This window comes from Sturnira hondurensis, unplaced genomic scaffold (genome assembly GCF_014824575.4).
Source record: "Sturnira hondurensis isolate 20B ecotype Veracruz unplaced genomic scaffold, ASM1482457v3 Scaffold0006437, whole genome shotgun sequence".
NCBI lineage: Eukaryota > Metazoa > Chordata > Mammalia > Chiroptera > Phyllostomidae > Sturnira > Sturnira hondurensis.
In genome coordinates, this window is record NW_028079068.1 from 10,058,788 (window position 1) to 10,084,206 (window position 25,419).

The 25,419-nt window shown below is 49.8% G+C and overlaps 1 protein-coding gene across 1 annotated transcript; it reads right to left on the reverse strand.

Moving 5' to 3' along the window:
• SMO (smoothened, frizzled class receptor) lies at positions 1-21,253 on the reverse strand. The gene is made up of 12 exons (XM_037049224.1): positions 20,387-21,253; positions 8,812-9,017; positions 7,500-7,709; positions 7,075-7,247; positions 6,326-6,545; positions 6,105-6,228; positions 4,502-4,594; positions 3,965-4,073; positions 3,052-3,237; positions 2,444-2,592; positions 1,777-1,911; positions 1-1,538 (listed from the first exon to the last, which is right to left on the reverse strand). The coding sequence occupies exons 1-12, from the start codon at positions 20,709-20,711 to the stop codon at positions 1,105-1,107; spliced, it is 2,364 nt and encodes a 787-aa protein (XP_036905119.1). The 5' UTR covers positions 20,712-21,253; the 3' UTR covers positions 1-1,104.
• Between the last annotated feature and the right edge of the window lie 4,166 nt (positions 21,254-25,419).

The following is a 25,419-nucleotide window of genomic DNA, read 5'->3' on the forward strand; positions in this document are numbered from 1 at the left end:
TTTATATAAAAACCTTTTATTTACTGTTTATATTTCTTCTCCCAAGCCCTATCCCCCATCTGGAACCCAGTCAGCTCCTCAGGCTAACTGCTGCCTGGTTCTTGAAGCTGGGGCCTTGGAGACATGGAAGGGGCCTACAAGAGGTTGGAAATCTCTTCCTCCACTAGTTGCGGAATTGAAGGGAGCATTCCTTGCCTGCCTGAAGCTCCAGCAGCTTCCCAGGGAAGCCCTTTAAGTCAAGGGATCCATCCCCCACTGGGTGGATACAGGAAGAGATAATGAGGCTCCTGCCACTCACTGCTTCTACACCACGCTGGGCTCTATAGCTGCACCCATCTCCTTGGAGATGGAGCCCAGCAACACAGGTAGGGGATGAGCGTGGGATGGAAAAGGCTGCAGTTCTGGGTCCTAACCAACAACCAGGAAACAGGAAGAGGTTGGCTTGGCTGAACTGAAATGGGAAAGGGAGGGAGGGCAGGAGGGTGCACATGGGAGGACATGGGCTGGGTTGTTAGCCTGGGGTGGGGCCGGCTGGACACCCGTGGAGAGAGGGTACAGCCCCTACGGGAATAGGCACCCCAGCCCCACAACTGCCTGGAAGAAGGAGAAGGGAGCCCTGTTCCCACTTAGACAAAGGCCTAATGACACAATAAACATTTTTGGTCTGAGGGTGCCAGGAAAGGGCACCCATTAGTACAGAAAGGGGCAGCCCTCAATTGCCAGACATCGGTTTGGCTGCCTCCTGGCCGCCACAGCCCACTCCGGGTACTGTCGCTCCTACCTCCGCCATTACTGCGCCACCAGAGACTCTGCACACCCTGTGACCTTGTTGCAGACTAGGGCTGCCAGCCAGACTCCAGCTGGTGGGGCGGAAACAGGGGCCCTGGAGCTCAGCATTGTTCCCTGGGTGAGGCCCACCCATGGTTTTGCTGGGGCTATTCCCCACAGTTCTACCACAAGCCAAACCTAGAGAACCTTCCTGGGAGGGCACCGGCCCTCAGGTGCTCTGGAAGAAGAAACCCTGGGGAAAGACTCTCAGGGAGGAAGAAGAGCCTCAGAATGTTCTTTGTTGCTATTTCCGATCCCAGGTCCTGGTCTCCTGGCTCAGAAGTCTGAGTCTGCATCCATGAGCTCCGCCTCCATCAGGTTGGTGCGGGAGTGAATGGGCCCCAGGCCCTGCCGGCGGCCCTGAGCCCAGGCCATGGGGGCTGGGCCGCTGCGTAGAAATGGGTCCTGCAGGGGACTGGGCTCTGGGCAGAAGGGGTTGGAGACCAGGGTCCAGGCTCTCTGTCGGCAGGAGTCCCCAGCACCCCAGGCACCTGCGGCCACCAGGCACTTCTGGCGAGGCAGCTGTGGCAGCCTAGGAACAGCACTGGAGGCAGAGGCTGGGGCTGGGTGGTGGAGCTCAGGGGGAGGCACCAGCGGGCACACCTCCTTCTTCCTCTTCCTCCGCTTCTTCTTCCGGCCCAGGCGCTTCTCCAGCTCTGGGGAGATCTCTGCCTCAACCAGCCACAGGTTGGCTTTTTCCTCTGGGGGCACTGATGGTGGGAGAGAGAACATGAGCCTGGGACCCTGACTCTGTCTACATCACCGTTCTCTCCTCAGACCCCCAAGCTCTGGGACCCATCGCTCTAGGCCTCTGGGGCCTCAGCCCCACACTTTAGATCTTTCCCAGCTTTCCTCCCCTCTTGTTTTCTGGCAGCTCCTGGTACTACAGTCCCAGTGGCCCCCAGCCTCTATGACCCTCACCTTCCTACAGAAACCCGAACCCCATACCTGGAGTTGCCACAGGGGTGACAGACACATCCTGAGGCAGTATGGCTCCTCTCCGAGCCACCATCTTGGTGACGTGCTGGGCCCAGGCAGAGGACACGTCAGCTGAGGGCTCATTGAGGTCAAAGGCCAAACCCGCTGTAGAAATGAAAAGACAAGGAATCGAGACAGCCCAGTCCCTTGCAGTCAACCATTCCTCCTTCATTCAGCACCATTCATTCACCTTCCCCTGCCAATGGCTCCCACACCATCTTGCACAGAAAACCCACCCCGGTAATCACAGTGATTTCTACCCACTCCCAAATTACAGCGCAATTGATGTCTTGGGCACCCAAAACAAGAGCAAGACCCCACTAGAGGCCAGAAATCTAGTTCCTGAAAGCCTGACTTACTCTAGTCCAGGGAGAAGAGCTGGAGAAGACAGGAGAAGGGGAAGAGAGATGAGTCCTCTGGGAAACGAAACAAACTACTGAAACCGGGGCAGAAAGAGAGAGGGGAGAGTCGCTGGGATGGTAGGGGGCTGGAAGAGAATGACTGTGAGGACAGGCGGCAGCACTGCAGTCCTCACGGCCTTCCGAACAGTCCCGTGTCCATGCCAGCCCGGGAAGGAATGGGGCATGGTGCTGCTGGCATGGAGTGGCTCCAGGAGAGGCCAGGGGCCGAAGCTTACCCACAGGCCCGTCGTGGGACACGGTGTGCATGCTGAAGGAGAGCTCCTGGCCTGGGTTCTGCAGCAGCTCGCGCCGCTTGGAGAAGGCCTTGGCGATCATCTTGCTCTTCTTGATGCGTTTGGGCTCGTCATCACTCTGTCCCGTCAACCTGAGAGCGGCAGGAGGGAAGGAGGGAGGGAGGGAGAGAGGAGGAGTGGCCACTTCCCATCAAATCTTGTGAGAGACCACAAGATTTGAACCCCTCCAGGGCAGGGGCCTTCAGAGGACCTGTAGTCCTCAAGGACTCTGAGGAGTGGAGGACGACTCTGCAAAGATGGGGGCCTAGAATGCAAGGCTCCTGTGTGCCCAGTTCTCAAATCACTCCACTCTTAAAAGATGCTGGCAGTGGGTTCAGCCCCTAGCCAGGGCTCCCAAGAACAGAAGGCGTCACCAGGGGGCAGTGGTGAGCCACAGAGAAGGCAGCTTGGAGAAACTGCACAGGCTCAGAAATCACACCTGCCGCAGGCTGTGCTGGGAGACGTGGGACCCGACAAAGCCTAATGATAGGGACCCCTAAGCTGGAGAGACTAGGGCCTCAGAGTCAGAACGGGCTCGCTGCCGACCCCACCTGCACCACGTGCGTCTCCAGATGAGCAGCGTGGCCTTGGTCCAAACCCAGGTGCTCATGGCGATGCCGGTTCCAAACATGGCAAACAGATTGATCTTCTCCACCAAGAGGCTAGGGCGGTTCTTGATCTCACAGTCAGGGATGGGCTTCTTGGTGGGCAGCCCGATGGTGACATTGGCCTGGCACCTACAGCGAGGGGTGGTAGATGGGTATCCCGGGTGGGTACCCAGACAATTGGCGCCGATTCACAACCGTGAGTGCTCATTAGAGTCACCTGGGAGCTTTTCCTAACTACTGATGTCTGGGCCACACCCCAGACAATTAAATCAAAACCCCAGGGGAGAGACCCAGGCACCCGTGTGGTTTAGAGCTTCCCGCACTGTGAGCTGGAGCCTTGAAGGAGTCTAAAGCAGTCGATGTGGACTGGCAGTCATTTTAACAAGCATTTTAACGGCTGCTCCTGGAGTCTTTTAACAGCTGAGATACCTCACTCTCTGATTGGTCCTCATTGTGACATGAAAACACAGGCAAGTCAGCAGGCATTACCAGGCTATTAACTCACCACAGAGAGTAACTACTTCTGGGCAGGGCTCTCCAATAAGTTCTAAAAACGAGTACGTGTGAGAATTGGAGAGAGCAACTTCTGCAGCTAACAGAGTCCGTCAGAGAAGCCAAAACGAGGTGGCTTCTTAACAGTTACAAACGCCACAGCCAGACAGCCACCATGGGGGTGCAGAGTTGATCAGGGACTTGAGGGCTGTTTGCATGTTGGCAAATGACAGGGCAATTGACATCCTGGGCACCCAGAGCAAGGGAGAGGCAGATTCCTGCTGGACGGCACAGGCAGGCTGACTCTGCGGTGTGGGCTCTGGCTCCCCCAAGTCCCTAAGCCCCGCCCCGGTCCTGCACTCACAGCACGTAGTCCCGGAAGCTGCGCTCCCACTCAGCCTGGTTGAAGAAGTCATAGAAGTGGCAGCTGAAGGTGATGAGGACAAAGCCAAAGGCCAGGAAGCCAAAAATGCCTGCGGAGGGCCAGGGGTGGGCAAGGTGTTACCAATCCCAGGCGTGGGAGCAGCTGTGGGGAGGAGGGCCTGAAAGACAGCTCAGTCTGGGGTGAATTCATGCTAGGCCTGGTTCAAGAACTGCAGTCTCCAAAATGAGGCACGAGGGCATTTGAGGCAGCTGTGGGAGGCCCGGGCGGGAGGGAAGCGGGCGTGAAGAAACAGTCTTGGCATGAAGTTGAATTCTTCCACCTGAGAAGGTCCCCTTCTTTCAAGCTGCTACCACCACACACACACACACACACACACACACACACACACACACAGAGCCTTGTCTTGCCCCACAACTGCTAACTTGTGCCACCGACATACGACACCCTCAAGACCCTATCCTGCAGGTCCCACAGCGCCAGGAGTGTGCAGTGTTGGGCTGGGTAGCACCCACTCACCCAGACGCAGCATGGTCTCGTTGATCTTGCTGGCAGCCTTCTCACTCAGTAGCCCAGGGTGGTTGCTCTTGATGGAGAACAGAGTCATGACTCCTGGACAGAAGGGACACCTCAGACATTAGTGGGGCGAGGCCGTGCTCCTGAGAGGGGGTGTGTGTGGCGGGGGAGGCTCCCTGGCCCTGGAGTCCCAGCCTGATTGCTCCTGTGCTGGTGTCAAGCGTGGGAACTGGAGACACCGAAGAAATGGAGCACAGCTGGTGGCAGGTGTGTTGTGGACGGGAAAGACTGGGACAGAGCACAGATGGACAGTAGAGAGGAGAAGGCACGCTGGTTCTGGCCCGGCCGCCCTGGCGTAAGGCGGCCAGGTCATCAAAGCTGTTCTCTGGAAAAGGCATGAAGGGAGACTTGAGAATAGTGTCGTCCAATAGAAATATAGCATAAGCCCCATACCTAATCTCAACTTTTCCAGAAACCACATTAAAAGAGTAAAAAGAGCCCTGGCTAGTGTAGCTCAGTGGATTGAGCGCAGGCCTGCAAACCAGAGGATCGCGGTTCGATTCCCAGTCAGGGCACATGCCTGGGTTGCAGGCCGGTTCCCTGCAGGCCAACTCCCAGCAGGGGACGCACGAAAGGCAACCGTACATTGATGTTTCTCTCCCTCTCTACTTCCCCTCTAAAGATAAATAAATAAAATATTTTTTAAAAATTAAAAATAAATTAAAAAATTAAATAATATAAAAAAGTAAAAAGACACAAGTGAAACTAATTTCAATGTATTTTATAAACAGTATACCACTGTTTATTGTATTATCATTTCAATGCATAGTCCCTGTTACAACTTACTGGCGAGTGTGCTACGTCTTTGAAATGCAGTGTGTGTTTTACATTGATGACACGTCTCGATCTGGGCTAGTTTCAGCACGTGTGGCAAGAGGCCACCACACAGGACAGCACGGACACAAAACACAAGCCAGAGGCCCAGACACCGCCAAAACGAGGGGAAAGAAGTGGGCTGAACAGCAGGTTGACCTTCTGTGGAGGGAGGAAATTCAAACTTACACAAAAAAGCAACGGAAATGAGCAAAGAAGATAGGAAGGCTTATGGTGGAGGTGACAGACTGACATGGGGAAATCAGGGACCAGAGGATCTGTGCATATTGTGACAACTGTGTGTGTATATGTGTTGTGGGCAGGAGGGTGATGGGAAATCACGCTCCCAAACACTGGGGGAGCACACTACACCGAAGTCCCCAAATTGGTCCATGTGGACAGAGCAGGCAACCCACCACCCAAGTGCACCTGGCCAAGGGCTGAGGGGAGACTGGAACCACTCTGAGTCCCACTCAACAAGCTGTGAATGTGGATCAAGGCTCTGAAAACAGGGGTGCACTTTTCTGGCCAACACAAAGGTGTTGTCCCACACAGAGTGCCTAAGGTTCTGTGTCTGCCTAGAAGGGGCCCCTACTAGGCAGACAAGACCCAGTGTGGCCCAGCCGAGATCCCCCTGTGAAGGCAGCAGAGCTGGCAGTGCCTAGTTCCTGCTTTCACAAAGCTGGTTCTCAGCCTGTTTTGGTGCCCTGGTCCTGGTCTGGTCCTCACTCACCACGGATGAGGAAGTAACCGCCCACAATGAGCACCAGGCCAATCGGGGCCAGCACGAACCCAGCGCGGTATCGGTAGTTCTTGTAGCCCACAAAACAGATGCCGCTCACGGAGTCCCCGTCCACCTACAGCCAGAAGGGGCGGGAGGCACAGATTTGGTCACTGGCCCCCTTTCCCGAGTCCATCCCACTCAGGACCCCAGTCCCCTACCAGTTACTATACCTGGGCCACAGCGAGGATTGCCACAGTGAGGACAAAAGGGAGTGACCATGTGAGCAGGTGGAAGTAGGAGGTCTTGCCGGAGAGCGGCTGGTAGGTGGTGCCCAGGGCTTTGAAGGAGGTGTGCCAGGCGTAGGTGAGGACCACAAACCAGACCACACCAGCCATCAGGGCGTAGTACACAATGACAAAGATGATGACACAGGACAGGGTCTCGTTGGAGCTACACAGACATGTGGGGTGTCACTGGGGGAGGCCATTCTGTATTCCCTCTACCAGCTCTCTCCACCCTGTCTCTGCACCCCTGTCTCTCAGGTCTGGCGGTTCCCTAGGAGTCAGGGCTTGAAACCAGGACCCAGGCAGATTTGAAGAGGATACAGAAGATGCCCCTTCGAACAGATGCAAACAGTCAAGGTCCTAATACTGAAACCAAGGTCCTTCCAGGGGTGTCCAACCCTCGGCCCACGGGCCACACGCAGCCCAGGATGGCTCCGAATGGGGCCCAACACAAAATCGTAAATTTACTTAAAACATGGTGAATTTATTTTTGTTTTCATTGGTGTTTGTGTATTTAATGTGGCCCAGGACAACTTTTCTTCTTCTAGTGTGTCCCGGAGACGCCCAAAGGTTTGACACCCCTGCAAGACCCCGGGTGCAAAGAGGCAGACCCTAATCCCACCCTGAAATCCCTTTTGCGGTAAACACACACTTCAGCCTTCCTCCCCTCACCTCTGGGTCCCCAAGACACCTACGTGGGCTCCCCAAGCCTCATGGTGCCATCTGCACGGCAGACGATCTCGCGGCGGGCACCGTCCATGAACTGGGCCAGCCAGCCAATGCTGCCCACAAAGAAACACGCGTTGACGTAGAAGAGAATAACCGCAGGGTAGCGGTTGGAATTGCGCCAGTCAGCCACGAAAGTGGCCTGGAAGAGAGAAGTGGGGTCCGTTTTGTGAGGTTGGGTTATTTGGCCGCTACAGATGCCCTTATGACCCTGCCTATGACCCTCCCCGGGGGAGCCCCCCTTCCCAGCGCTGCCAAGTCGTCCTCTCCCCACCTCCCTCCCCGCGCCAGAGCCCAGCCTCTCTCACTGACAATCCGGCTCCCTTCCCACTCTGCAGGCTGAGGGTCCCGGGCCTCCCCTGACCCCTCCGCGTGCAGGCCGCCCTCGGCTGACCAGGGTGAAGAGCGTGCAGAGGCCCGTGACGGCGCCGAAGGCCGCAATGTAGCTGTGCATGTCCCGGTGCTCGGCCTCCGTGAACAGCGGGTTCTGGCACTGGATCCCGCAGCCCTCCACGTCTTCGTACCAGCTCTTGGGGTTGTCGGTCCGAACCAACGGAGCCTCACACTGGCCCGAACTGTTGAACTTGATGTTCTGCACCTCATTCTAGCACAAGGGAAGAAGGGTAGGAGGATGGTACAAAAGAGAGCAGGAGGCTCAGGGAGACCTTGGGTTTAGTAAGGGGCGCAGGGGTAGTATGGTGGCGTGGCTGAGGGCACAGACGCTGGAGACAGCCTGTGGCAAATTATTTGACTTCCCTGTCACCTCAGTTTCCCCATCTATGAGGTAGCGGCGGGGAAAGGATTCATTTGGAATGAATATGGGGTCGGAGGAGAGCTCTGGGGGTGCCCTGTACCACCAGCAAGATGATCATGTGGGCCCCAGAGCCAACAAGCCTGAAACAGCGCTGGAGGCAACAATGACGAAACTGAAGCTGCCCTATGTGGGGCACATCGTGAGAAGGCAGGGTGCTTTGGAAAAGACATTAATGCTGGGAAAGATGGGAGGCAGAAGGGAAAGGGAAGACCAAGTATGAGGTAGACTGACTCCGTGAAAGAAGCCGCAGGCACGAGTGCACAGCAGCGGAGCAGGGCTGGCGAGGACAGGACAGGACGTTGTAGATGTCACTCATCCATAGGGTCACCAGGGGTCGGAGCTGACTCAACAGCATGTGACACACACACCTACTTCGTGGTGGGGCTTAAGGGGTAAATGATAAAGAGATATAAAATGCTACAATAGTATTTGGCAGGTAGTAGATAGTAACGAGTAGAGTTACTACCATCATTATTATCATCACTATTGGCATCACTCATGAGCTGTCTTTCGTCACCCAGAACTAGAACACATCCCGTCTCAGTGTCTCTAGCTGTCTTACTTGTGCCTTGACTCCCTAACTACACAGCAAATGTCATGGGATAGGTTCCTGTCGTCTGTGACTGCTGTACCTCCCTAACACCCGACACAGCTGGTGCTCAAAATGTACTTGTTGCACACACTTATCTTTTCATTAAAAATAAGATAAAAGGATAGGCACTGATGCATGGGCCCAGCTTACAAGCTTCAGTTGGCATCTGTGGGCTGTTGAGCCGTGGCTGCTGACGTGGGGTCTCCCAGGAGGGGAGGCTCTGGGCGCCCCCGTCTCCCCTCCTGCCAGGCTGGCCCTATGCCCGGCCCTGAGCAGCCCCTCGCCCCACAGGGCACTCACCGGGCAACCCTCGGGGAAGTGGTCTGGGGTGCAGCGCAGGAACTCGGGCCAGCCCCGCTCCCTTTCCACGATGGCGCAGGGGCCTCGGGTGGCTTGGCAGAGGGTGCGGCTGGGCAGCTCCACCCGGTTGTTCTCACACTTGGGCATGTACACAGCACACAGCAGGGGCTGGATCACTGCCCAGCACCGGGGGGCATTCCGGAGGCCTGCGGGGTGATGACAGTGTGAACACGTGACAGCGAAGCCCCCTCCTCATCCAGCCCCACAGGCACAGTGGCAGCCCTATTCCCCAGCCTGAGGCATCTGTCTTTGCCTCGCTGCAGGCCCCTGCAGCTCAGAGCTATAGGGCGAGGTACTTCTCAACAGGGCACTTGCACAGGACGCTTCTGTGCTGCAGGACTGTCCCATGTATCATGGGACCTTTAGCACTGCAGGACCCTGCCCACTAAATGCCAACAGAACCTCTAAGTCACTGTAATACCCCAAAATGCTCCCTCCCAAGCCCCTGCCAGGGGTGGTGACTAGAAGATAACCTGAAGAGGAGCTTCCTGGATGCTACTCACTTTCTACCTCTTGCTCCTGTACCAGACACCTGGGGATATCCACCTTGTGAATACCAAGCTTCTGGTCGGTGCGCTTTTCTATATAATTCAGTTCAAGTTTTATACAACAGCCCCTGATTCCAAATGCCCAGCTAGGGAGTACAAGCACCTCTCGCTGAGAACCTTCTACCTTTTGGAGGGCATTTTTTAAAGGCTACAGGCCTCCCCCAGGGGTAAGGAGGGGGGTGGGACCCACCCCTCTCAGGGCCCGTGCTCCAGACCAGGAGTCCTTTCCCCTCGCCAAGATCCCAGGGCCCCGGGGCCCTCTTACCAAGCTGGGGTGGGATAGAGAACAGGTGGGAGCTAAGAAGAGGTAGTCAGGGGAGCCAGATGCTCCAAGGCCAGAGGAGGAAACGGGAGATGAGGTGGAGAGAAACAGAGGAGGCTGTGTCTAGTGCAGAGGGAGGAGAGGAGGTGTCAGCAAGACAGAAACCGCTGCCCCAGTGGCCGGGCTCACTCAGTATTCTGCCCCCTTCGCCCCTCCTGAATCATCCTTGCTTCAGGAGCACCTATGTCCCAAACAAGAAGTTGAATTAGGAGACGCTTCTGAAGACACGAGAGCCAACATGGGTACTGGCCACACTGCTGGGCTGGGGGGTCATGGCGGTAGGCAGGTAATTGCTCTTTCGGGGGCAGATATAGTAGAAGGGTAAGGAGCACGGACACGGCAGCTAGCCTGCCTGGGCCAAATCTCAGCCCCATTTCCTGGCTGTGTGATCTTAAGCAAATTACTTAATCTTTATCTCTAGCCTCAGTGTCCCCGTCTGTGAAATGGGAACAATGCATTTACCTTGTGGGACTGCTGGCAAGAGTGAGATAATGAGTTAACTACTTAGGACGGTATCTGTCACACAGCAAGCACTAGGGAAATGTTTAGTTATTACCAGTACCTCCCTGAGGCCTCTGACCACTCCCTGCTCTCACCGTGACACAGCCTATTCCAGGGGCACAGGGCAAGGTCGGGTCACGTAAGAAGCAATGATCTCAGGCAACAGTACCCAGACCCGACCCAGATCAGAACCATTTGGGGGAGCCCTTGTGACCTTCGGTAGAGAATCCACTCTCAGAAAATCTGACTGAGTGGGTGTGGGTGGAGACAACTACAGTGGGTGCTGGGGGTTGGGGAGGAGGGTTTGCCTACAAAAGGGGCAGCAAGAAGGAGTATTTGGGGGGATGGGATTGTCCGCTGTCTCTGGGCTGGTTATACAACCATGTGTTTGCCTGAACTCATAGAACTGCACCATAAGGAAAAAGTAAATTTTACTGGATGTTTATTAAAAATTGGGGCAAGCTCACTAGAGCAAAATGTACATATTTTGCAGAAACAGTAGGCAGCTGATTAATAAAAATATTGTGTTATTTTTTTCAGGATTTTGTGATATTTGTGGTAATTATCAACTTCTAAAAATATGTAATTTGGCCCTGGCTAGTGTGGCTCAGTGGGTTGAGCACTGGCCTGCAAACAAAAGGTCGCTGGTTCGATTCCCAGTCAGGGCATGTGCCTGGGTTGCAGGCCAAGTCCCCAGATGGGGGCGCACAGGAGGCAACCCCCACATGGATGTTTCTCCCTTTTTTTCTCTCTCCCTTCCCCTCTCTCTAAAATAAATAAATAAAATCTTTTTAAAAAGTTGCTGGAGCAACTGGATATCCATAGTAAAAATGAGATGAACCTTATAAAAATAATAAATAAAAAAAATGTTTTTAGTTTTTTCATCTAAAATACTGTTTCATTCTTTTTTAAAAATATTTTATTGCCCTGGCTTGTGTAGCTATCGCAGTTCGATTCCCAGTCAGGGCACATACCTGGGTTGCGGGACAGTTCCCAGCAGGGGACCCACAAGAGGCAACCCATACATTGATATTTCTCTCCTTCTCTCCTTCCCTTCCTCTCTAAAGATAAATAAATAAAATCTTAAAAAAAATAAATAAGTAAAAGAAAAAAAAGATTTTATTTATTTATTTTTAGAGAGAGGGGAGGAAGAAAAAAGAAAGGGAGCAAAACATCAATGTGTGAGAGAAACATCAATTGGTTGCCTCTTGCCCGCCCCCTAACTGGACCAGGCATGCGCCCTGACTGGGAATCAAACCAGTGACCTTTGGTTCATAGGCCAATGCTCAATTCACTGAGCCACACCAGCCAGGGCTAAATATTGTTTCATTCTTTAAAAATAAATTCCCTAAGAAAAAGATAGATTATTAAGTAAATCTTAAAGAACAATGGAGGGGCCAGCTAAGGAAAAAGTGAGTTGGACCCTTACCTCATTTCTTACATAAAAATAAATTCCAGATGAAGCAAAATAATTACATTATTTAAACATATTAGAGTACCAAAACAAAAGATGAGGCATGATCTTTGAAGCCTTGGAGTGGAGAAGGTTTTTGATATACGACACAAAACCAAGAAGCTATGAAATAAAAGATTTAAACAAAATCATAAAAAGCAACACACTAAGAATATATATTTATACACACTACAAGTAAAGAGCTAATTTTCTTATGTGCATAAAGCTCTTCCAAATCAATAATAAACTCATAAGCCTATAGAAAAAGGGCAAAAGACAAACACAACAGATCAGAGAAAATACAAATGGCTTTTAAACACATAAGGAGATGCTCCCTCTCACTCTTCATGAAATAAATGTGAAATAAAACCATAAAGAGACAATATTTTTTAAACTTAATAGTGAGAAAGGTCAAAATATTTTAGAATGCTGTATTAGCAAGAGTGTGGGGGAGCCCTGGCTGGTGTAGCTCAGTGGATTGAGCGCAGGCCTGCGAACCACACGATCGCGGTTCGATTCCCAGTCAGGGCACATGCCTGGGTTGCAGGCCAGTTCCCAGCAGGGGACCCACGAGAGGCAACCATTCATTGATATTTCTCTCCCTCTCTCCTTCCCTTCCCCTCTAAGGATAAATAAATAAAATCTTAAAAAAAAAAAGAACTGACATGACTCCACACCAGGAAGGCAAACAATCCAATTTTAAAATGGGGAAAGGGGCCCTGGCTGGTGTAGTTCAGTGGATTGAGTGCAGGCCTGTGAACCACATGATCGCGGTTCGATTCCCAGCCAGGGTACATGCCTGGGTTGCAGGCCAGTCCCAGCAGGGGACTCACGAGGGGCAATCATACATTGATATTTCCCTCTTTCTTTCCTCCCCTTCCTCTCTAAAGATAAATAAATAAAATCTTTAAAAATAAAATAAAATAAAATGGGGAAAGGACCTAAACAGACACCTCTCCAAGGAGGACATACAGAAGGCCCAGAGACATATGAAAGGATGCTCAGCATCACTAGCCATTAGAGAGATGCAAAGTAAAAAGCACAATGAGATACCATTTCACACCAGTCAAAATGGCCATCATAACCAAACCAAACCAACAAAGAAGTGCTGGTGAGGATGTGGAGAAAGGGAACCCTACTGCACTGTTGGTGGGAATGCAGACTGGCGCAGCCACTGTGGAAAGCAGTATGGAATTTCCTCAAAAAACTGAAAATGTAACTGCCTTTGACCTGGCAATCCCACTTTAGGATTATACCCTAAGAATCCTGAAACACCAATTCAAAAGAACCTATGCACCCCAATGTTCATAGCAGTGTTATTTACAATAGCCAAGTGCTGGAAGCAACTTAAGTGTCCATCAATACATGAGTGGATCAAAAAACTGTGGTATAATTTACACAGTGGAATACTATGCAGCAGAAAGAAACTCCTACACTTCATGACAGCATGGATGGGTCTTGAGAACATTATGCTAAGTGAAATAAGCCAGGAAGTAAAAGATAAATACCACATAATCTCACCTATAAGTGGAACCTAGTCAACAAAACAAACAAGCAAGCAAAATAGTACCAGAGACATGGAAATAAAGAACAAACTAACAGTGACCAGAGGGGAGTGGGGAGGGGGAAGGAGGATTATAGGGGAAAGAAGGGGAAGGGTTAAGTCGAGGAACATGTATAAAGGACTCATGGACAAGGACAATGGGGGGGGGACTGAAAGTTGAAGATGGGGGATGGGTAAGGCAGGGGAGAGTAATGGGGGGAATGGGGACAACTGTAAGTGAACAACAATAAAAAAATTAGAATGAAAAATAAGATTTTTCTATGGTTAGAAAAATCCCACCAACAATTATTTTTATATCAAAGCACAAAAAAATCAAGAATAGCCCACACTCTCTATCAGATAGTGCTGTACTGTAAAGCACAGATTCTTAGCCTCAAGGTCATGAAGGATTCTCAGAGAGAATTTAGGGATCCGTGAATTTGGGTGGGAAAAACAATTACATCTAACTAAAATTTAGCATTTCCTTCCATTAAAAATATAAACAACATACCATAGTAATGTTGCTGATACCTGTGGCTTTGTCTCAAATAGAAATCGGATTACTTTGTTGCAGATAGCTCAAAATATTGTCACTGCTCATCACCACCTTGATATTGCAGTGGTTATTAAACCCACACCAGATCTTACAGTGCATTGCTAAAGAAGCACAAAAATATTAGATTGTAAACTTTTAAAATACTTGATAACTAGCCCCAGCTGGTGTAGCTCAGTGGCTTGAACACAGGCTGTGAACCAAACAGTCGCCAGTTCAACTCCCAGTCAGGGCACATGCCTGAGCTGTGGGCCAGGTCCCCAGTGAGGGCCACATGAGAGGCAACCATGCATTGATGTTTCTCTCCCTCTCTTTCCCTCTCCCTTCCCCTCTCTCTAAAAATAAATAAATAAAACCTTCAAAAAATAAAATGACCTTATTTAAAAAATTAAATGTATTAAAGTAATTTTTAAAATTTGATAACTGTATCTCAATATAATTCATTTCCTTCATAATCCTAAATACTTCTTTTCAGTCCTGTATGGTTTACTTTATGAACTTAAAAATACTATACCGAGAAGGGGCCCATGGGTTTTACCAGACTGCCAAATTAGTTCATAGCTCAAAGAAGAGGAAAAACCATGTTATAAAGATACGAAAATTAAGATGGTGTGGAACTGGCAAGAGATAGACAAATAGACCTATCAAATAAAGATCCCAGAAACAAATACATATTTCAACACTTGATTTATGGCAGAGTAGTGGACAAAGACTATTCTCTTTAACAAATGATATTGACTATATATATATTTATAGTCATATAAATATATATTTATAAATATATAACATACATTAATAAATATATTAATATATATTATTATATATAATATATTATATATTTATATATAAATGTATATTAATATATATATATATATATATATATATAAATTGAAGCTCTAAAGTCAATGCCAGGTGATTTATGTGCTTAAAATGAAAGGGAAATCTATAAAGTTTTGAGAAAATAGTGTAAAAATAGATTCATGACTTTGTGGTATAAAAGGACCGTATTTTAAAATAAAATACAGTCAATACTACTCATAAAAAGTTTAATAAATGACTACCTTAAAGTTCAGAACTTCTGTTCAACAAAAGACACAGAGAATGAAAAGGCAAGCCACAGAACAGGAAATCTTTTCAATACATGCAACCAACAAGGGACTCCTAGCCATGAAGATCTCCTACAAATCTTCTAAAAGTGACAGCTAGCCCTAGGGAAAAATGGGCCAAAGATTTGGACAGACACTTCACAAAAAGAACTCCAGTGGCCAGTAAACATCTCAAATGGTGCTTAACCTCACTAGTAATCAGGGAAATGCAAATTAAAATCACAAATACATACAACAACATATCCACTAGTTTGGCAAAATTTTAAAGGTGGACAATATCAAGAGCCGGTCAGGAATCATGCAGAACAATGGCGTCTATTCTATAGGGCTAGTGGGAGTGTAAGTTGGTACAACCACTTTGAAAAACTCTTCAGTGTTATCTAGTAACGCTGAAGGCATACCTGTCCTTATTTCCAAGCATGTACCCAGGTGCACCAGGAAATACATAAGAGAACACTCACAGCAATGGTATTCCCAGTGGCCCCCAACTACAATAACATTAAACATTAAAATGGGCAAATAAATTGGGATACATTCTACAGAGGAATACTATTCAGCAATGAAAATGAGCTGAGATAATATGAATCTTACAAAATAATGCAGAATAAAAGAAACAAGACATGAAAGAATACACACAGTATGATTCCATTGTATAAAGTTAAAAAACATGAACATTGAATTTTAGGCATTCCAAAACTAGATGATGAAACTATAGAGGAAAAGGAAATAATTATCAAAAAATCAGCGTAGTGGTTACTTCTAAAAGAGGAGGGAGGGGGTGTGATAGGAAAAGACAAAGGGGGGGGCGCTTCTGGGGGTCCCACTGTGGCCTAGTTCTTGATCCATGTGGCTCCTTATCATTAATTGTTGTTTAATGCCTTTGAGATTTGTACACTTTCTGCATACATGCTACATTTCACAATGAAAAAGTTAAAAATCTAAAGCAAAAATGAAAATGTGGGCCCATGGATGTTATCCCATATTTTTAAGTTTTCAGTTTTTCAACTACCAGTATCATTTGTTTTTCCTAGAAACTAGATACAATTAACTGTAGCAAAACAGTGCTCAATACTATTGAAGTCTCATTTTAGTTTCTTTAAACTACCTCAGCATTTGTGAATGTGTGTTATTCCATATTTTGTATTTTCCATATATATGTGTCTGTGCATGAATGACCTGACACAAAACACCCCTTTTTATTACAAAATCATAAGCGTGTGATTCTGTAACGTCATAATATCACACTCAAGCACTCCGTGTGACATTTCAGGTGAAGTGTTCAAATTAAAACTATAAATTATTACACCCATATTATTACCCTACCAACTACACTCAAGCAGGCATTACTTCTGCCGGGCCCTGTGTGTATAGACTGATTTTGACCAGGAGCCAGTCAGGTTTGGGAACAGTTCTAAGGAGATGCTTCCCGATCTGACCCTGTGAACAACTCATCATCACCACCGACCTTCCTCCTCTCATCTCTCAACGAGATGTCTGAGAGGCAAATGAGAAATTCCTTCCAGCTTCCCTGGCTTTCTCCTCCCGGATGCCACAGCTGGGTGACTGGCCACACACCCCTGTGCACACGCAGAGCATAGTAGTTGTCAAAGAGGCCACGTGCTGACTCTCAGGGACCTCTCTCGCTCGCCAGCCTCTGGCTTCTCCAATTCCTTGCTCCACTTACCAAACCAGATTTGGCCAAAATCTGGGTATTATGATTATCTGGGTATTACAATTATCTGATCAACCTGCAATGCCTCAGAGGAGGCATCTGCAAGCTATAATGGAGAAGATGCTGAACCCTGAAGAAGCCCACTCTGGAGAGTTGGGAGAGATAGGAGAGATCCGAGTTCTATGCAAATCCAGGAACTGGCCCCACCTGCGCTATGAACTGCCTCCCACAACGGCCGAAGGCTCAGGAGTCTGGACAGAAGAAGCACAAGGCAGCGGCCACCTCTCTGCAGCAACTCCTAGGCCAGATCCGGCGGCACTCTCCACACGGACGTCCCATAAGCGCCTCTAATTTGCCTGGCTGGAGCTGAACCCCTGCTTTCGTCTAAACCTCCCTCTCCTCTAGCCTTTTCTGGCTTCATGAAAGGGAAGGTTTCGCCTTTCATCAAGCCCTCCACCCAACTCAGCAGCAAGTCCCATTGCTTCTAGCTCTGCAACTGTGGGGCCTGTCTACTTCCTACAGCCTGTCACCCCAGTCCCGGCCCCATCATCTCTCCCCTGGACTCCTTCAACCATCCTCTGAACAAGCAACTAGCCTCCGGGTTTTCCCTCCAACCATGGCTCCTTCATATGGCACTCAGAGATCATTTTTAAAATGCAAACATGATTACATCTCTCCCTTGCTTAAAAGCCCTCAATGGCTCCTTATTATCCTTTGGATAACACACAAACTTCTTAATATAGGGAATGAATGCCTTTATTTTCCATTTCTCTAGGTCTTATCTCTTATAATTCTCTCTCCCATGCTTTGATCTGGTGCCACTGAAGTTGCTAAACTTCTTTAAAAGTAACAAGCCCTCTCACCCCTTCACCTTAGTGCGTGCTGTTTCCTCTTCCTAACCCTTCCCATCCAACCCTTCTTTGGCCCAGGTAATGCCTACTTATTTCTCAGGTCAAGGAGCAAACAGGCAGGGTCTCCTTCTCTTGATCCACAAAGTCCTTTGTGTTCCGCCAGCATCCTACTTTGTCACAGTATCTTTCACAAATATTGCTAAAGCATGTTTCACTTTCTGTCTTCCGCTCAACGGCAGGGTTCATGTCTTCATTATTCATCTCCATACGCCCCAGAACCTGACCCAGGCTGCAGCAAGCACCCAACACCCAAACGAATAAGTGGTTGGGTGACTGTGTGTACTCAGAACTCTGAGGCTTTCAGAAAGAAGTGATGAACAAGTAGTCTCTACTTTCAAAAGTTTACGGAAGACGACCTAGATCATTTTCATCCTTCACCTACAAAAATATCTCCAAGAGCCAGGTGACCTGACCACATCTAAAGCCAAGTCAAGCCCCTAACCCAGGACAGGACCAGTCACTGGCCACTCAGCTATGATTCTCAGCTGGCAGCCTGTCTGGGATTCTCACTCTTGGTCCAGGTTGACTGTCCCCACCCACTGGCTTAGCTCGTACCAACACCTGCTTCTGGTCCTCCTTCATAGGACATCCCACAGAAGGGCTCTGGGCGGAAAGAGAACAATGAGAATGCACATGGGAATGGGGCTGAGCTGAGGGATGCTGGGGGGCTATGGAAAAGAGCTCCGAGGGAACTAAGGATCTGGGCTCAGGGCTGGCATCCCTGCAGGAACCTGCCCCACCAAGGCACAGCCAGGGGAGTTTGAACCTGCGCAGACAGCAGCTGGTTCTAACCCCTAAACTCTCCTGCCCAAACCACTCAGCAGCTGCTCTCAGGATAGGAGCAGGGGCTGTAAAGAAGTTCATACCCTTCCTTCTGGATTTGATAGTAATGACAGAAGGGTAGCAGCACATACGAATGCAACCTAGAATTCAACCATTGGCCTCTGCAAAATACACAAATAGAAACAGAATATCCTCTTCTAGTGTGGGCAACTCAGAACTGGGCGAGATTCTAGTGCTGAGAGATTTATTCGGATTGTCCATACAGCCCGCTCCTAAACTCAAGCCTTATTTTGGGTAGTGCTCAGAGAAATAGTGTTTATACGTCTTGTATTTCTCATATTCCTTTTTTTTATGCTTTCATCTTTCTGCTTTGCATTTATGTAACTTTAAAGTCTAAAATGATGATTTCTATATATGCCCTTTCTCCTGTACTGTACATTACTATTTGTGACATATTTATACAAACATATTACCATAGAGCGTATATGCAAAATTACACAGACTTTGTGATAATTATGGATTTTCCAAAGCTACTGGTGATTACACAGGGCCCTTGCCAACGTGCTGACCTGGTACCCACAAAGGATGAGGCTCCCACCACAGGTACCATCCTCCAAGTTCCTCATCTGGCATCGGCATCAAGCCAGGCATGACATGGCTTTGTCCAACATCCAGCGAGAAACTTTGAGAACTCTAGTGGCCCAGTTGACAATGACAGGCGACCCCACACACTTCCCCATCAGGACCATTACCAGCAGCACCCAGGGCAGAATGGAGACGGGGAGACGTGTGGCCCTGGGCACTGGCAAAGAACGGAGGTGGGGGGGGGGGGGGCTTGAAGTCTGTCAAAAGGAGGTTACCAGATCTGCGCCTGGCTTTTGGATTTTATTTTCCTTTTTCAATGTCAGTTTTGAGTCACGCTGGCTAGAAGCAAGGAGTGACAAGGCCAGGTTCCTCCCTGAGCACCCTGCAAACTCCCAGCTCAGAAGAGTGACAGGTGGGGACACAATTCACTTCACATCGCTAAGGAAGGGCCGTTTGGGCTCTTTCTGCAGATTTTCAAGCTGGACCATAATCCCACACTGAGGTGAGGGCTCTGAGACTTGAGGTCACCGTGGAAGTATCCACAGGCTTTCAACATCCCAGACCGAGGTGTCCTTCAGCAGCCCAGACCAGCAGGAGGGCCCAAACTTCCAAAGAACAAACACATAATCGTCAAAATAGTCACATTCCTTCCCAATCTCGAAAGAAAACCAAAGTCCCCATTTTTCAGATGAGGAAACTCTGAAATCTCCTGTGAAAGCAAGACAAGATCAGTGTTCTCTGAACTTCCAGTCTCCCAAAACAGTATTTCTGAAACTTTCTGGTTACCTTTAAAAAAGTTTTATTGATTGATTTTAGAAAGAGAGGAAGGGAGGGAGAGAGAGAGAGGGAAAAAGAGAGGGAGAGAAACATCGATTTGTTGTTCCTCGTACTCACGCACTCATGGGCGGATTCTTGTGCGTGCCCTGACCTGGATGGAATCCACACACTTGGTGTTCGGGACCCCGGGCTGCACCGAGACTGTGTTCTAACCGACTGACCTATCTGGCCAGGGCCTCCGGTTACCTTTTAACTACTCATTATCAGGGGGTTTCTTATTGCTCACAAATTTCACTAATTCTCATTTCCCACCCCTCATGCCTAAATCTTCTATTTACATTCTTCCCATTTTCCTCTTCAACTGGATTTCTCTCCTCGAGGTCTATACATCTCCTTGAATCACTGAGGACCCACCTTCCAGATTGGCACTTATCTGGAGCATCTCCTTTTTTCCCCTTTCTTTTAAGTCCTTTCTTGTCGCTCGGAGACCCTTCAGGACCGGCTCCTAGTTCCTCCGCATCCTTAGCTCTCCCACCCTGCTCAGGCCTTTTGTGACCCGCTTCCTCAGCTTCCTCGCGCTCCTTCCCCATCACCGAGGGTCCCATCCTGCACGGAGCCTGCTCAGAAGTTTCCGACTCTGTTCCTCCCAGTCACCAGGGTGCAGCTCCCGCCCTCTCCGAATCTCAGGCCTGAGCCTATTCTTTCCCGGAGTCCCCGCACCCCACCACCGCAGTCGCGGACTCGGGCTTCCGCACGCTTACCGGACCAGAGCACGAGCTTGCCGTGCGCTTCCTCCTGGGACTCCGAGTCCCCAGCCAGCAGCGTGGAGGTGGCCTCGTAGGGCAGCGCCGAGCCCAGGCACACGTTGTAGCGCAGCGGCTCGCAGGCGGCAGCCCGACCGCAATGGCTCAGCAGCGGTGGAGGGCCGGTCACCGCCGCGCTCCTCCGGGCGCTCCCGCCCGCGTTCCGCGGCCCAGGCCCGGTCGCGTTCCCGCTCAAGGCCATACCCCGGCCCGGGCCCCCCAGCAGCAGCAGCAGCCCCAGAGGCAAGAGCTCCGGGCCCCATGCAAGGCGGGCAGTGGCCATGGCCAAACCCGCCAACTCAGCAGAAGCCCCGGAGCCCCCCGCCCGGTCCCCGGAGCCCCCTGGGCCCACGCGCAATCCTTGGGGCCGCGGAGGCGACTCAGACGACCTGTGAGTCCCGCGAGTCCTGCGCTGGGCTCCCCTGGATGCTCCGTGCGCCGCGGGCCCTCGGCGCCCAACTTTGAAAACTTTGGAACCCGGGGCCCATGTTTAGGCGGCGAAGGCCCGGGCGGGGATGCACTGCTCCCTACCCCTTTCCCTGGCAATCCAAGTTGTCTTCAGCCCTGGGAGCTCCCGGGGCCCCAAATCCGCAGCCCCATCCCCTCTTCCACCATTAAAAACCACCTCCGGGCCCCGCGTTGGAAGCCAGGCGCGGGCCCGGGGTCCCGGACTAGGTCCCCGGCGCCGTCCCCGCGCCAGCCCGGGGCCCAGCCGCCACCTTCGCCAGAGCGCGCTGCAGCCCCCGACTTCTCCCCGCCGACTGCCCGGTTCCTTTGTTGCTCTAGCTCGCTAGGCTTTCTGGAATGCACGGGCCTCGTCGAGCCAAGCCCAGCCCCCCCTCCTCCGCGGCTGGGGGAGGGACTGGCTGAGGGAGGGAAGAGGAGGGGAGGGGATGGGAGAGGGGAGGAGCGCGAGCTTCAGCGACTCTGGCGCGCAGAGGGTCCGGGGCCAGGGGCTGAGGTGACGCTGCCCGCCGCCCCAGAGCAGGAGATAGGTGGAAATAGTGTCCCGGAGCTGCACCGAGACTCGGCGGGCACTTTAAATTAAAGCCCGAGGACCCCTCGACTGGGTCGTTTGTAGGGAGTGGATTCTCCTGGTTTAGGGGAGAAACTGGGGGTGCCTGAAGTCGGCGGACACCTTTATCCCTCCCCGCGCCCCATCTCCCCTGTCTTTTCTGCTTTTGGCTAGAGGTTTCCGCTTGTCCCCGGGCTTGGTCGAGAGGAACCAGGGTTTGGGGTTCCCGCTTGTCAAATCCTTCCAGCTCCGGACCTGCGTGAGAGATGACCTCCGAGTCCTCAGGCAGCTGTCCCGGCTGCCGTTCCCTGTGGACGCAGGTGTCTAGAAACCAAACGTGCCGACCTCAAGCCTTTATTGCTACAAATGTATGATCTGAATTGTGCTTTTCAACGACTGGCCTCGGAGTGTCCTTGTGTCCCAGTCCATCCTGGATGGTTCTTGCAGCGTATATACGCTGGCGGAGAAGTTTCCGCGGCTCTCCTTTCCAGCTCTGCTCATTGTGCCTTTCCTCGATCGCTTCTTTGCCTGTGCAAGCCCCCACGCTGGATTTCACAGTTTACACCTAGGGCCGGGGATCCAGCCGGGGGAGCAGACTAGCGCTTTTCTGTGCCGCTGGTGGGGCAGCACACTAGAGAGACTTTCCTGCTTTGCCCCCTACCCTGCCCTCTTCAGCCTCGCCGACAAGGACGGGTTCTGCTAGGTTTGGCCGTTTAAGGGCAAAACAATGACGGCGCTTCGGCTGCCATCCTCGGTTGGAAGGAGCGACGAGAGGATAGGAATGAATTTAATTCAATTTAGCAAAGTCCTTCTGAAATCCTAGGATGTACGTGGCGCCATGATTAGCACGACATGGTCACAGAACTTGCGCCTTTTACTGTGGTGACGAGGCTTGCCCTCAAGCGACAGTAATACGTTGCGACAACGCAGCAAAGCCTCCTCCTCTAGGACAGGGGCCTTACTCTATTCTCTGTGCACACAGAGCTTCTAGTGCAGTGAGACGTGCGGATTAGTCGCTCAGTACACAAGCTGCGAACACGAGGTGTGGAGGGAGTACACCACAGGGTTTTATAGCAGGGAGAGGTCGGCGCGGGTAGACGCGGAGGAGGTGGGATTTGGATCCAGCCCTGAAGTAGGAGCAGGAGTTGGAAGAGTCGAGAGGCAAGGAGCTGGCATCACAAGGGGAGGAAACGGTGGCTACGGCTCACAGCGCGGCTGGCCTGGCAACCAGGGTGTAGTAAGGGATAAACAGGGAAGCTGATTGGTAAGAAAACTTGAGTAACATACAAAGAAATTAAGGTTTAATTCTGTTGGCAGTAAGAAAACAGTACAAAGTTTTGACAGAGGAGTGATGCGTTTAAGAATATTAATCAGGTGACATGAGGATGGTATGAAGGCGAAAGGTTGGACCATTTTGAAGGAAGTTGCTGGTGATTTATGGAAGAAATGGGAATAAGACTCTGTCATTGGGGCATAATATTCCCACTGGAAAAATAAGTTCAAACATTATGACCTACTTCGGCCATTTTTTCCTGTGATATAAATGAAATGACTGTTACAACACATCCAAAGTTTGAGCCACAGAGAAAGTTGTCTATTACCACACTGACATTCTGCTCTGTGAACTTTCTCTGCTTATTTCTATCTGGCTGTCACTGTGGCAGCTTTGAAGCCCTGTGGGACTTCCTCAGCATTTCATGTCATTAGGGAGGAGCCTGCGTAAGAGCTCTGACACCCCCTTACTTCTCTGCTTAAAAATGCTTCAAGTACGAAAGCTCTACCATTCCTCATCTGGGATTTCTTGGGAGGTATGAGGAGTAATCACATCATTGTAACATAGGACCTTTACCCTGGGATTTAAGAGGGTGAACTGAGAAGATCCTAAGGTGTTGTCTTCCAGCCAGAATGTTCTTACGTTCTGTGCTTCAAAAGGAAGGAGAGGGTAGTCTGATTTCTCATCTGTGTGTGTGTGTGTGTGTGTGTGTGTACACGCACTTCTGTTCTCTAGGCTTCAGCATTTCTCTCTGGGAATCTCTCTGGCCAGCGGGAAAGGTAGACTGAGAAAATTCTCATAGTACCGTCCACAGTTACTGGGCCAGGTTCCCACCAGGGGCGGCTACCACAAGAGTAGCCAGGGCTGCACATTTAAGGTGTCTTTCCCCAGAAACAGAAGGAAGTAGAGATTTGGGAATCCAGTCAGACAGCAGGTTTGGAGAGGAAGGAGAGTGTTCAGTGGGGATTGGGGGACAGAGAATCTCCTGGTGGTTTCTGAATGGCACTCAGGGTCCTGGAGAAAGCTGACCCTAACAAGACTGCCAGGGTCTTTCGGAGACTCCTCAGAGTTGCTCAGCACACTTCTGGTCTCCAGCCTCGTGGCAGGCTGCCAAGTACTCCTCCTCATCTGGGCCTGAGCCACCCCCTGCCCAGTTCCTCAAGAGTCTTACCGCCATCTACATGTCATAACACAGCCCTGTTGTCAGGGCCACGAGGAGCGGTCCTGTGTTGACAATGTATTACAATGCTTGATTTGCTACAAGTAGCTTCTTGACTTCTGAGTCATTCTCACCAACTCTTTCGGCATTTTGAAGCCACACATTCAATGTGGACTCTCTGTGATTCGCCCCTGGGTCTTCCACTCGGAAACAATGAACTTGCAAGTATCTGGGGGAGGTGCATGGATATCCTTGAAGCCTGGGTTGCCTCCTGCTGGTTCGGTTGTCACACCAGTTAGATTTTGGAGCATACCTGTTGCCAGTGCTTTCTTTTTTCCAGTGTTTTTTGTTTTACAACTCAGAGCATCAAGTCAGAGGACAGGCAAAATGGGAAAGGGGCTTGATAAGCTGCCTCTTCAGAAAGTCAGCACAATAGGTTTGGAGTTAGTAACCTGAGTTAGGCCTTACTAGCCAAGAACCTTTGAACATCTTGTTCTAAGCCCTATTTCTTCCTCTACAAAAACGAGATGTTATTGGTTGTCTTCCTATACACCAGTAATGAACAATCTGAAAGGTAATTAAGATGGCGGTTCCATTTTTAAAGCACACAAGAGAATTAAATACTTAGGAATAAATCTAACCAAGGAGATGAAAAACTTGTACACCTAAAACTACAAAATATTGCTGAAAGAAAATTTAAAATAACTAAATAAGTTGAAGGACACTGTGGTCACGGATGGAAGACTTAATATGGTTAAGGTGTCAATACTCCCCAAAGCGATCTTTAATTCAGTGTGCTCTCTATCAACATTCCAACAGCCTCTTTCACAGAAATGGAAAAGGGACCCTCAAATACACATGGAAGTGCATGGGGCCCTGAATAGCCAAAACAATGTTGAAAAAAAAATTGGAATACTCACACTTTCTGATTTTGAAACATACTGCAAAGCTGTGGTAATTAAAGCACTGTGATGTGGCATACAGATGGATGTATAAGCTGATAGAGTAAACAGAAAGCCTACAAAATAAATCCTCACGTACATGGACAATTCATTGTTTAAAAGGTTCTAAGACCACTCAATGAGAAAGGACAGTGTTTTCAACAAGTAGTGATAGGAAAATTAGATATTTACATGCAAAAGTGATAGAAAAATTAGATACTGTATGCTTACCTTACACAATATGGAAAAATGAATTCAAAATGGATCCAAGACCTAAGTTTAAGAGCCAGTACTCTAAAATTCTTAGGAGAAAACACTGGGAAAAAATACACATAACATTGGGTTTGGTGACAATTTCATGGATATGACACCAAAACCCGGGCAATAAAACATAGATAAACTGGACTTTATCAAAATAAAGAACTTTTGTGCATTCATGGATACTATAAAAAGGCAACCTATAAAATGGGAGAAAATATTTGCAAATCATATGTCTCATAAGGAATTAATTTCCAGAATATATAAAGAACTCCCAAAACTCAACAACAAAACAAGCAGCCCAATTTCAAAAGGGGAAAAAACTTGAATAGACACTTCTCCAAA

Coding starts and splice junctions, on each gene's coding strand:
- SMO (XM_037049224.1), bottom strand. CDS start 20,711: ATGGCCACTGCCCGCCTTGCATGGGGCCCGGAGCTCTTGCCTCTGGGG. Junction 4,595..6,104: donor CGGTTACTTCCTCATCCGTG/GTGAGTGAGGAC, acceptor CCTTCTGTCCAG/GAGTCATGACTCTGTTCTCC. Junction 4,074..4,501: donor CGAGACCATGCTGCGTCTGG/GTGAGTGGGTGC, acceptor GGCCCTCCGCAG/GCATTTTTGGCTTCCTGGCC.